This window comes from Rhipicephalus sanguineus, chromosome 10 (genome assembly GCF_013339695.2).
Source record: "Rhipicephalus sanguineus isolate Rsan-2018 chromosome 10, BIME_Rsan_1.4, whole genome shotgun sequence".
Taxonomy (NCBI): Eukaryota; Metazoa; Arthropoda; class Arachnida; order Ixodida; family Ixodidae; genus Rhipicephalus; species Rhipicephalus sanguineus.
The window spans coordinates 81,560,976-81,573,180 of NC_051185.1; the positions used below are offsets into that span (position 1 = coordinate 81,560,976).

At 48.4% G+C, this 12,205-nt stretch overlaps 1 protein-coding gene across 1 annotated transcript in view; it reads left to right on the forward strand.

The window, feature by feature from the left end:
• LOC119372161 (uncharacterized) overlaps window positions 1-11,701 on the forward strand; it is a 20,219-nt gene extending 8,518 nt beyond the window's left edge. The window contains exons 2-3 of the mRNA XM_037642621.2: window positions 100-235; window positions 11,449-11,701. Coding sequence (XP_037498549.2) covers window positions 100-235; window positions 11,449-11,701 — 389 coding nt within the window. The remainder of the gene's footprint in view (window positions 1-99; window positions 236-11,448) is intronic.
• Window positions 11,702-12,205: the final 504 nt, after the last annotated feature.

The window sequence follows — 12,205 nt, forward strand, 5'->3', positions numbered from 1 at the left end:
ATGTCAAAACAACGCCACAGCTAGGCTGACCGTTCTTATCACTGTTCAAATGTCTTGTGGCATCTTGCATCATGCTGTTTTGATCTGTGTCCTTTCAAGGTGGTGGTAACGAAACCTTTTGCGACAAGCAGGACGTCGCTGCCTGCTACTGGGGCTTTGCTGATAGATTTGGGAAAATTCCCCTTTTAGGACGCAATGAAAACAAAACGTCCTATCTGACGAACCTGTGCACGAGGTAAGATATGCGATGTTTATGTTTTTTTTCCAGTTTGCTGCTTGATTTAATAGTTGATTTTGGTGATAAACTTTTCATGTCTCAAAGCCTCGAACCGATTTGCCTGCATAAAGCATATGTACAGGTGCCCACAAAACAATTATAATTGCGGAGCGGTCGCCGCTTGTCAGCGGAGCGTGCCGGTAAATAATTAGTGCTAGGGTCTGCACATGCGCGATATCTCTAGCAAGCTCGCCTCGCTTTCCAGTGCATCTAGATAGATGTTGCCAAGCTCCAAACGAATAGAGTTGGGTGCCTTTTAGCGTTTTAAAATGGGGCTGTGCGCGCTTGCGATCTCTAAAACGCTCTGTGTGTGCATGCGCGTTAATCGGCCTCGGCACCTAATAACAATATCTGGGGTTTAACGTTCCAAAACCACGATATGATTATGAGAGACGCCGTAGAGGAGGTCTCCGGAAATTTCGACCACCTGAGTTTCTTTAACGTGCACCTAAATCTAAGTACACGGGCCTCAAAATTGCAGCCGCCGAAACTGGGATTCGATCCCGCGAACTTGGGGTCAGCAGTCCACTAGACCACCGCTAGAATACCGGTAACCGCTAGACCACCGTGGCGGGGCGCATCGGCGCCTTTTAAATCGACTGGTTCAGTAGTAACTGGTTCATTAGTCGCGAATGTGACGGTCTGGTCGCCCATCACCGACAACACTTGCTGTAGTAAAAATCAGAAAGTGGCATACTACACCTCTACAGTTCAATAAGGCATGTAGAATTTAACTAAACTCCAAGCAACTAAGAGCAATTCAAGAGTCCCAAAATTACTTTAAAGAAACTAGAGTAATTCACAAGACCAAAACACTGACATCAGACAACACTTTCATTAAAGCGTTCTAAAGTGCAACAGTAAATAAATGAACGCAATTACCTATAATTAATAGTAATTAAACGTTGCGAACGGTAATCAAGACTACACAATATCAAGACTCCGTGATAAGCCTGGTCACGCCAGATTAAGACTAATGAAGAGTTTGTTTATGTTAATTAATTAATAAAGTAAAAGTTTATAATTGAGAGGTAATTAAGGTCGCACCACAAGGCTTACGCGTGCGTTTAGAGATTCGGCTGCATAGAGCGCAAGCGCGCTGTAGCCTACACGCCCCCCCCCCCCTGCCCGGATGTGTTGTCGCAGCGCTAAGAGGGACGAACAACGTTGTATTTAACTCAACACCTATCTAGAACGCTAGGGAGCGAGGCTTGCTTGCTAGGGATGCCGCGCACGGGCTGATCATGGCTTTATTTTTCCGCGGGTTTGCTCCGCCGACGAGCGGCCTCCAGTCGGGCGCTCCGAATTATTTTGCGGGCACCTGTACGTGTTCAGCACGCTGCCTGATTTGCTGCCCGTACTGAAATCTGCAGGAAAGTTCACACCAACCGATTTCATGCAAATATTGGGTGTTTCGCAAATTATGAAATATGATGTGGGTATAGGGAGCCCTCTGAACACCAGCGAATGAAGAAAATAAGCTAGCATGCTCGCGAATTTCGATGACCAAGCTCGTGATACTAGAAGTAATTATGAGTTTGTGTCGTCGAAATGCTGACCACGTACCACTGGTATCCGCTGATGCAAGGCTGGTAACGTACCGCTCGATTGTGGTGCTGCTTCCAGCACACGTAGATCCCCGTTATTCATTATTGACCGTTAACGCTTGATCTGGATGATCCACAAAGAACATTGCGCGGAATTCACCTACCGTTCTAGTGAGCCAACTTGTGGGTACAGAAATGGATGTTGTTACAGGAGAAAGCAGGAGAAAACAAACAACACTATTCACAACATACACGCTCGTTTCGCTCGCGCCACTCGGACGCACTTTGTCGTATTTTGCGCCACTCTAAACCAGTCGCCGTATAGACGACGTACTTTGTAATTACTTAAGGCTCTTCACAATGTTTGGACATTGCAAATGAAGAATCGTGGCAGGTGCATTGCGCGATCGCTATTGCTCCTACAAGATACGAAACTCCTGAACGGTGCCATATTGGGTCAAACTTGAAACGAAAGGGCCCGTGCCCTTCCCATCGAGGGACATACTTGAAGAGAAAGATTGCCCACGTAAGAGGTGCATGCATGCATAACGTGCTCTCTTCAAAACATCGCTGACCAGACCACTGCTGACAAATTGCGTTACTTATCCAATGCGTAGTGTCTAAACGATGGCGTTCCAGACATTGCGATCAGACTCAACTCCGTCATAAAGGCACAAGGTAAAATATACTTTTATTTGAGCTGCGTGTGGAAGCGCTCTGCTTCCAGTTCTGAGCGTCCCCGCTGCTCGTGCTCTCTCGCTCTTCTTCCTCCTCGGTTCCTTGACCTAGCCCGGAACGTGCAAATAATCAACATTCCCGGCCACGCCAAAGTTGTTTGCAATTCAAGCGGGTAGAGTCTTTGTATCGGCCTGATCACAAGAAGACCTCCTTGCAACTTGATCTTGCAGGAACGAATGAGGCCGTCGGCACTATGGTACACTTCCATGACCCTTGCAAGCTTCCATAGCTGGCGTGGCGCGTTGTCAGCATGCACGAGCACGACGTCCCCTTGTTTCACTGCTTTGGTTGATCTGGTGTCAGTACAGCGCGCAGATCGTAGTTGCAACAGGTATTCCTTTTGCCACCACTTCCAAAATGTTTCAACTAGTAGCTTTCTGTAGGTGTGTCTGCGTATGGCATCTGCTCGTTTGGAACTGCCGGCGACTTCATCGACGGTCGCATACGGAATAGAAGTCAACCTTCGTCCAAGGAGAAGCTCAGCTGGCGTCAACGTACAAGGTTCTCCAGCATCTGTCTTGATGAAAGTCAAAGGCCTAGAGTTTATGACTCCTTCGACCTCAGCCAGCACTGTCGATATTTCCTCGAAGTTTAGACGAGCTTTTCCGATAATTTTTCGCAGAGGAAGCTTCACTGATCGTATGAGGCGCTCCCACCATCCACCCCACCAAGGGGCATTTGGCGCTATAAACTTCCACGAAATGCCGTTGGTGCTGAGGTGACCAGCTACTTCCTCTTCAGAGACCATTCGGTGTAGTCGTCTCATGTCTGCCGATGCCTTGCGAAAGGTTCGTGCGTTGTCCGAGTAGATCACGCTAGGTATTCCTCTTCTAGCTATGAATCGCCGTAGGCACAGTAGGAAAGCCTCGGATGTCATTTTCGAAACGAGTTCGAGGTGTACGGCTCTAGATGCGGCGCACGTGAAAAGTGCGATGTAACACTTCGTGTCGCCTGTTTCCGTGCATGCATAAAGGGGGCCGGCGAAGTCGACTCCTACCACTTCGAACGGGTTCGTCGGTGACAGTCGATGGCTTGCCATTGGAGCAGTCTCAGCTCTTCCTGGGCCCACACTGAAGCGCTGACATACGTTGCAGTCGTGCAACACTCTCTTCACCAAAGTGCGAGCTCTGCAAATCCAGTAGCGTTCTCGAAGCTGGGTAAGCGTGTCTCTAACGCCTCCATGTAGGACTTGATGATGGGCTCTGTTTGCCAAAAGGGCCGAAAAGTGGTGGCTTGACGGCAGTATGATCGGGTGCTTAACGTCTTGCGTGGAATGCATAAGCGATAAGCGTCCTCCAACCCGAAGAACCCCGTGTGTGTCTAGGTAAGGGCGCAGCTCAGCGATTCGCGATGTGGACTCTACCGGTTGGCCCTTCGACAAACCGGTGATCTCTGTAGGAAAGCCTTGTCCTTGAGTACGCTTGATCCAATACCGTTCAGCGTTCGAGATTTCTGTTGCCAGGAGATGTCCAGTTTGATCTGTCCTCTTCCTGCAGCGGTCGGTGAATCTGAACACCCAGGCAGTGACTCTGAGTAGGCGCTGAAGCCTGCTATGCCGCTGAATGTCGATGATTGGACTTGAGAAGCGCTTTACTACTGCGACGTGTACTACTGCGACTTCACCTTGTGTGGCTTCCTCTATGTCTGGTTCGTTGAACTGTAGCGGCCATTCGGACATAGGTCTGTGTAGCCACTCAGGACCATGCCACCATTTAGAGTTGCACAGCAGCTTCTCGAGCGTCACACCACGCGTGAGCAGGTCAGACGGGTTGTCCGTCCCAGGGCAGTATCTCCACTTTGATGGATCTGTTTTGCACCTGATTTCATCGACTCTGTTGGCTACGAACTGCTTCCATTTCGTGGCGTCACCTTTTATCCATGACAACACGATCACTGAATCCGTCCACATCGTGTAGTCAATTTGAACACTTTTCAAGCCACTCCTTACGTAGGCCAACATTCTTCAGCCGATTAAGGCAGCCAAAAGCTCCAATCGCGGCAGCGTCGTCTCCTTAATGGGTGCTACACGTGACTTTGCAATGAACAACGTCGGCTTCTCAGGACTTGGCACGACGTATATTGCTGCTCCGTATGCTGCTGGACTGGCGTCACAGAAGACATGTACTTGAAGCACGTTGTGCATCCTGCCTCCGCCGCACAGATAGCGGGGAACAGCAACGGCTTGCAGTTGGGGTAGCTGGATGACACAATCATGCCATTCCTTTTGCACGTCATTAGGTAGTACTTCATCCCAGCTGATTCTTCGTTTCCACAGCTTCTGAAATAATATTCGTATGGCAATGGTATATGGCCCACAAGTCCCAATGGGTCAAATATTCTTGATGCTGCCTGCAAGACAAATCTCTTTGTGTCCCTCTGTGCTGCCATAAATCTGAGTAAATTTTCAACCGAAAAGCTGAATTCGTCTCTTGCAGGATACCATACCAGACCCAGGACCTTGACGGATGTTTTTTGAAGGACGACCATTTCGTTATTGGTAGACTCTTGCTGACGTTCAAGAGTTCGCATCAAATTTTCTGAATTCGTTGTCCACTTGCGCAGTGTCATTCCTGCCGATTTCATTATTGTTTGCGCTTCTCGGCAAAGTTTAGCGGCCTCCTCTTCTGTATCGGCACCAGTGACTAAGTCGTCTACGTAGAAAGACTCAGCAAGAGTTTGTGCTGTTTGTGCCATGGCAGCCGTTGCTATTTTTACGTGGTAAAGAATGGTAGCTGTGAGCAAGAATGGGCTACATGTGGCTCCGAAAGGTACTCGTGTCATCCTCCACTCTTGTAACTTGGACTTGGATAAATCTCCTTCTTCGAACCAGAGAAAGCGGAAAGCATCTCTGTCTTCTTCCCGTATCGAAATCTGAAGGAATGCCTTTTCCATGTCTGCGATCATTGCCACCGGGTGCGTTCTGAAGCTTAGCAAAACTTGCACGAGGTCTTGATACAAGTTGTCACCTTTTTCAAGGCAGTCGTTAAGTGACTTGCATCCTTTGGCATGTGACGAAGCGTCAAACACCACTCGAATTTTCATGGTCAGCGCTTGTTCACGTATGACTTCCTTGTGCGGCATATAATATAACTTTGTCACGTCAGAAGGTGCGTCACTGACGACTTCAGCGTGTCCTGCCCGCAAGTACTCTCTTGTGGTACGGTCATACCTTTCGAACAGTCCCTTCTTGGCGCTGAGACGGTTGACAAGCTTCTCTAGTCGAGTAATGGCGACTTGCCTGTTACTTGCAAGCTCGAATCCATCCCTCCAAGGGAGGGCCACTTCATATCTTCCGTTGCCAAAGCTGATGGTTTTCTCAAATTGTATCATGGTCTTGCTCGTTTCAGGAAGCTTGCCTATCGTGTCTGTAATTCCTATGTTCTCAAGTTCCCAAAAGGAACGCAGAAACTCGTCGGAATCGGTAGCTTGAACTTTGAGCACGCACACCATCATTCGTGTAGCTATTGTTTGAGACATCAAGTGCGATGTGCTCCCCTGGAAGGTCCATCCAAACTTGGAGTTCAGTGCAATCAAGGATTCGTTGCCTTCGCATCTTGAAACTTCGCCGGTCAATATTTTCCACATCTGATCGGAACCGATCAGTACGCTGATACCATTGTTCGTTATGACAGATGGGTGTATCAGCTCATCGGCGACATCATTTCCAAGCTTCTTGAAAGAAGCGACGAAGGCTGCGTCCATTGTTCTCTCTTCGATGTCCTGGCAGATGTGTGGGATCTCTATTGCTGCTAGGACTATCTCCTGGTCGGAAAACTGACTCCGCAGTCGCAGTTCGACGATCCGACGCCTCTTAGCCTCTTGGTCTGATGCACTCGCGAAAGTGTTGAGTGCTATCCGAGTAGTTCCCACACTTTTCAGCTGAAGGTGCTTGGACAAGGCTTCTGTTAAGAAGGTCCTCTGACTGCCGCCATCAAATACTCCTCGTATGTAGCGACACGTGTCATCATTTATGGCCCATGCTCGGAAAGTCTGGAGAAAGACGCAAGCGATGGAACCTTCATTTGGTGGTCGTTTTCCAAGTGATGCGCAGACTGTCGTAGTTTTTCCGTCGTTCTTGTTGACATAGTCTGCCTTCCGCGAACACCTGTCGGGATCACACATGCTTGTAGCGTGTCGCGCTTGGCATCTCGAGCAGGAGATCTTCCTTTTGCAGTCCCGTGCCCGATGTCCTTTGGTGGTGTAGCGGAAACACCTCTTGTCATTGGACAGTAGTTCTTTTTTCTGCGTCAGTGGTAGCTCAGCTGTGCACAGTTCAGATTTGTGTTGACTGGACGAGCAGAAGACGCAGTTGTCCTTTTTTGGTTCCTTTGCCGCGCTGCTGTGAAGCACAGATGAAGTAGGTTTCCCACGGCGAGAATACGTCAACTGACTTGCCGCGGGCGTTGTTCCGAATTCTCGTCTTCCAGCGTCATTGAAATCGCTCTTCTCTAAGCTTTCTAGCTCAATGCCCAGGAAGTTGAGCAGACCATCCAGTCCCACGGGAGTAGCATCAATTCTCGAGTCACATGCCACCTGGACGGCACACGACCGATGATACTGAACGACTATGTCCCGTGGAAGAGCACGCAGTAGAATGTCGCAGAGCATAGATGAGAAGGATGACTTGTGCACACCCAGAGTCTCGAGTCCGCGGATATTGACGAGAACGTGGTCGTACAAGTTGCGTAGGGCTTTCGTGTCATTTGATGAACGAACAGGGGTCAACATCCGTAGTTTACCAAAGTACTCTTGTTCCAGGCGCGTCTTGTCACCAAAGCGCTTCTGTAGCATGGTGATGGCGTCGTTGTAGCAACTCTCAGTCGTCGGAAGTCCCGCAATTACTGATGCAGCATCTCCTTTCAGATACAGTCGTAGGTAATGAAACTTCTCTGTTGCAGTGATTCGGACGTTACTGTGAACAATGTGGTCGAACTGTTCCCAAAATTCCGTCCACTTGCATAAGTCTCCAGAGAAAGGAGTTCTTGTCAGTTTAGGCAATCTGACTCCAGTTCCGTCTAATGGTGCTGCGACCGTTTGGGCGACCTTTCCTTCGGTTAGTGTCGACGACTGTAGCATGCGATCTTTTTTACTGAGAATCTCTGCGAGAGTTCGCGTCGCATTATCTTCATATTCCAGGACGGCGTTATACTCGGCCTCGAACTCTTCGTGAGGAATGTGCTGCTCGATCCGGTTGTTCAAGTTCTGAAGCTCGTCGTTGTTAGCCTTCAGCCTCTCATATATGGAACTGAGCTGGTCATAAGATGCACAGTCGTTAGCGAGAAGAGCACTTGCCTCGTTTATAATCCTCGTGTTCTGTGCTCACCGCGACGTCCGCTTCGACTTCAGTCGGTCCATGCCTGTGCAGTTGACTGGTAGCCGTCCGCTGTTTCCTGGCTTTCAATCCCGGTTCTTCTGCACCAAATGTTTAAACGATGGCGTTCCAGACATTGCGATCAGACTCAACTCCGTCATAAAGGCACAAGGTAAAATATACTTTTATTTGAGCTGCGCGTGGAAGCGCTCTGCTTTCAGTTCTGAGCGTCCCCGCTGCTCGTGCTCTCTCGCTCTTGTTCCTCCTCGGTTCCTTGACCCAGCCCGGAACGTGCAAATAATCAACACGTAGTGTGATTTTCGTGTCAAAAAATGGGAAAAGTTTGAGGACGGGCGAAGCATGTAGGGAAGGGTGTTTCAGCTCCATTGACATGAATCCTGCGGAGGGGCGAAGTATGGAGTGTGCGCCGTTGTTTCCCACAGCAAAATCACTGCTAATGGGCAATGAGAAAGAGAAGAAAGATTAGACACAGCGACCCACAGTCCACGTTTAGTCAACGTGCACGCTGGGAATCTTTATTGTTCAACTACGCACAAGAGAAATCTCCCAGCGGCACTACATTACAGGTCAAGATCCAATGCTTAAATATACGGGGTGGTCGGTGAACAGTTGTGCAGTGCGAGCAGTCGGTTTTTCAAGAAACTCGTTAGAAGAGGCTGCCTGCATCGGCGTTGTCTCTCGCGGGCGAGGGCGCGTTCTCGTTCCTCGCGAGCTGGTAGTTCAGCGTTCATCACAGAAAGAGCGTCTCCATAGTCAACGCGCGCCGTTCGCTCTCTCTCGCCACACGGCGAGCGCTGAGGCGGTGGCGCCTTCTCTTGCGCTCACGCAAATTGACAGGACACGACGATGCAAGCAAGCAAATGGGTCACGACGATGCACATCGCCACAGCAGAGGACGATTCACCGCCGACAGGCCGAGACCTTAAGGTGCTTCGCCCCTGAAAGGAGGAACACAGAGGCGATGATCATCGCATCAAAAAAGGGGAGGGACCCTTAAGCCTCGCCTTTAAGATTTGAACACGATAGCGAAATCCGGCCCCTAGTGCGCACTTCAACTACTAAGTGCATATTTATTAATGTGTATTGTTACACATACACGCACACACACACACACGCGCGCGCGATGTATCTATAGTAATGGTACAGGTTTTCGATCTAAAGCACTTCCCTGTGCAGGAGTCGAGACATATTTCTCACAAAGCCTCACAGATGGCAGCACATATGTTTGCTATTTGCTTGATCAACGGCTCCTCTAGAAAGCAGGCGTTAGCTTGATATGTTTTCCGCTAGATGGACATAGTTGTCCATATTTGGAGCTGTTTGAAAGTTCGCGTGTGTTTTTAGCGGCGATGGCTACACTATCCCGACTTTTTTCAAAGCATGGCGTCGTGCAAAAAAACGTAGTTTGATGGCCTCGCCAATGCGCCTACAAATCGCCGAATGGGATCATTTTCTTCGTGACCCTTGCCGAACAAAATGCGGTAAGGAGACTCCTTCCACTACGTGGCATTTATGTAGTGTTTCTTTCCGAAGCAGTTGCAAGTAACATCGTGGCCTTGTGGTAGGACATCTGCTTGTCACGCAAACATGCCGCGTTCGGTCCTCAATGGAACCGAAGATCTTTATTGTTTATTATATTTGCATCTTGCTCGATGTTTTGGTCACGGACGATTTTTCGTTCACAAGCGTCGGTAGCGACGCCGACACCGTCACCGAAACCGTCGCCGACACTGGCATTTCTGCGACACGAGCTCTCTAACGCTATCGCGTTAATACGATGCGCACCGCCGCTTCGGGCAGTCGGAAGTACGCTGCGCTTGCGGGCCCTCGCCGATGCAAAGAGGGAGATTGTCAGCTTTTGTAGTGGATCTCGGCTGCTAGAGGCGTAGGAGCAGATTTTAAATTGATTTGCTTCAACCCTATCTAGTCGACGCCTTGAAACTTTGAATGTTTAAAGAAAATTTGCTGGAAGGTTTTGCGAGGGACCTCTTAAAGACGTATTGAGAGCTCAGCAGGGTGAGAGATAGTTAAAGCCATAAAAAGAACGTTCATGAACAGTGCCCGTTTTCAGTGTTGTCAGTGCACGTCGTTAGCTTTTATCCACTAGTAGAATCGTTGTGTATTCCCTAGGGCTCTAATGGGACTCCCTTAGGTGTGACCATTTACGTCGCTACATCGGCAAGAGTTCAGTAGCACAACGCTCGGACCACGCGGTGGTATGCCAAATGAATCGCATCATCGGAGTCATCATCGGAGTACGCGCTCATCGCATCATCGGAGTACGCGCTCAGTCGATGTCTGATGTAAGTTCACGTGTATATGATCAAGCAGCTATCAGTGTTCAGCATGAGGAACTAGAGTCCGCCTTGCTGAAGGTACGGACACAAGCTAGTAAAAGTACATACTAGTGCAAACTATTGTGATAAGCGCAAAACCTGGTTCAAGGTGCACGCGAAGGGGCTCGTTCGGCAGAGTTGATCTCGGGTGCTTCGACAACTTAGTGGAGGTCTTCACCATTGCAGTCAGCGGTTGATAATAAGGTGCTTCTCATCTATGGGAAGGTTTACAATGAGAGAACTAGCCAGCACATAAAGGAGTGGCTTAGAGAGCTAGTACGCTTGCAGTGTAGATGGCTGAATTGTAGGTAACCTTGATGTGTTCAGAATGTGACCCCAAGACCGCCTTTCGCAGTCGGAAGAGTATCTCTTGGAACAATTCAGTGTTTGTGAGATAGGTTATCGAGGCTGCCATAGTAGCACGTGCAAGTCAGAGTTCTGAGCTGCATAGGTGTGTTTGTGCGATAAAGAATGTGAAAATTATTGCCAAAGCGCAATTGTGCTAGTAGGAGAATCTCACATACATATAATTTCTCTAGCTGTTGACCTGAAAATAAAGGTTTTGTTGAAATTACAGCGCTGTGCGTGTAGCACTACTATCACTGAGCGCTTAACGGGGGAAGTGTGATTTTCGTAATCACACTTCAGCATTCATACGTAACGTTTTCATCATTAGAATAAAAGTTACTATAAGCCAAGTAGGAATCATGTCAAAGTAATATCGGAGTTTTTATTTTCTTGGCAGCTGGAAAAAAAAGTACAAGTGGGGAAAATAGCAACAGGGTCTTGCTGTCATTGTAGTTAGAAAAGAAAAACTTTCAGAACGGCTTGAAAGGAACGCCACTCAGTGCTTACAAGATGGTCTCAGTTCACTAAAAATTTACACGTTTTTTTATAACTACCACAGAGGTGAAGTGTCTGCTGGCGTGACTGTATCTTTGTAGTAAAGTGCTATGTTGATCCCCTATTAACTGATTAAGAATTCCGTCGCAAGTCGTAATGACTTGGTCTCACCCTTTAAACTTCACTGCAAAAAATGTTGAGCAATCAATTTATCTTTGGCTTTGTTCTTTCCGTAAAATTTGCCGGTGGAGGCTATAGAAGTGCCGAGTGTAGTTCTAAGCGCATGCAGTAGCAGTTCTGCTAACATTGTAGAAAAGAAGCAAGGATTCTTCGAAAATCTTGTAGCAATTACATTGTTTTTCTCTCCGCTTACAGCACACCATCCGACTTTCCCGATCCCAACTTTTGCAAGCAATATCGTTACGGTAGGTGCACGGAAGCCGAGATAAAGGAATTCACTCGCATGGAAAGAGGCTACGCTGCACTTCGTGGAGAAATCACTTCGGCAAAAAACTGCGAGTGCAAGTATTTGCCTGAATACTTACTTGCCGGTCCATGCGCATTTGTACATGAGAAACAGAACGTGTCACAGGTGCACTCCATCCAAGAACAATTGGCGATAGAGTAGGGTTAGTGAACTGCGTGGGTAAAAATGATGCGGAATCTGGGGTCAAAACTAGGGAAGAATGAAGATACGCTGGACACGTCATGGCGAGTACCGATACACGATGCCTAGTTAGAGCGACGCAGTGTATACCAACAGATGAAAAGCGAGCCCGAGGGCCACGAATGGTTAGGTTGAACGAAGAAACGATGAAATTTGCAGGAAAAAAAACGGAATCAGCTCGCCCACGACAGGGTGGGTCGGTGACCATCGGGAAATACCTTCCTCCTGGTGTAGTCATAAGATAGGCTTATGATTATGTGGATGATGATAAAAAAACTGCACTGAGCGTCCTCTCAGAAGATAGAACATCGAGGTACATATTGTAAGGAATGGAGTCCGACGAGTCTTGTTGCGGTAGCTGGCTCCCGCCGTCGTCGACATAGCCGATGTCTTCCAGTGAGGAGAACACTTTCTTGCAGAAGAACGCAGGTTGATTCAGCTAGTAACAAGGGAGAACTCATCCAA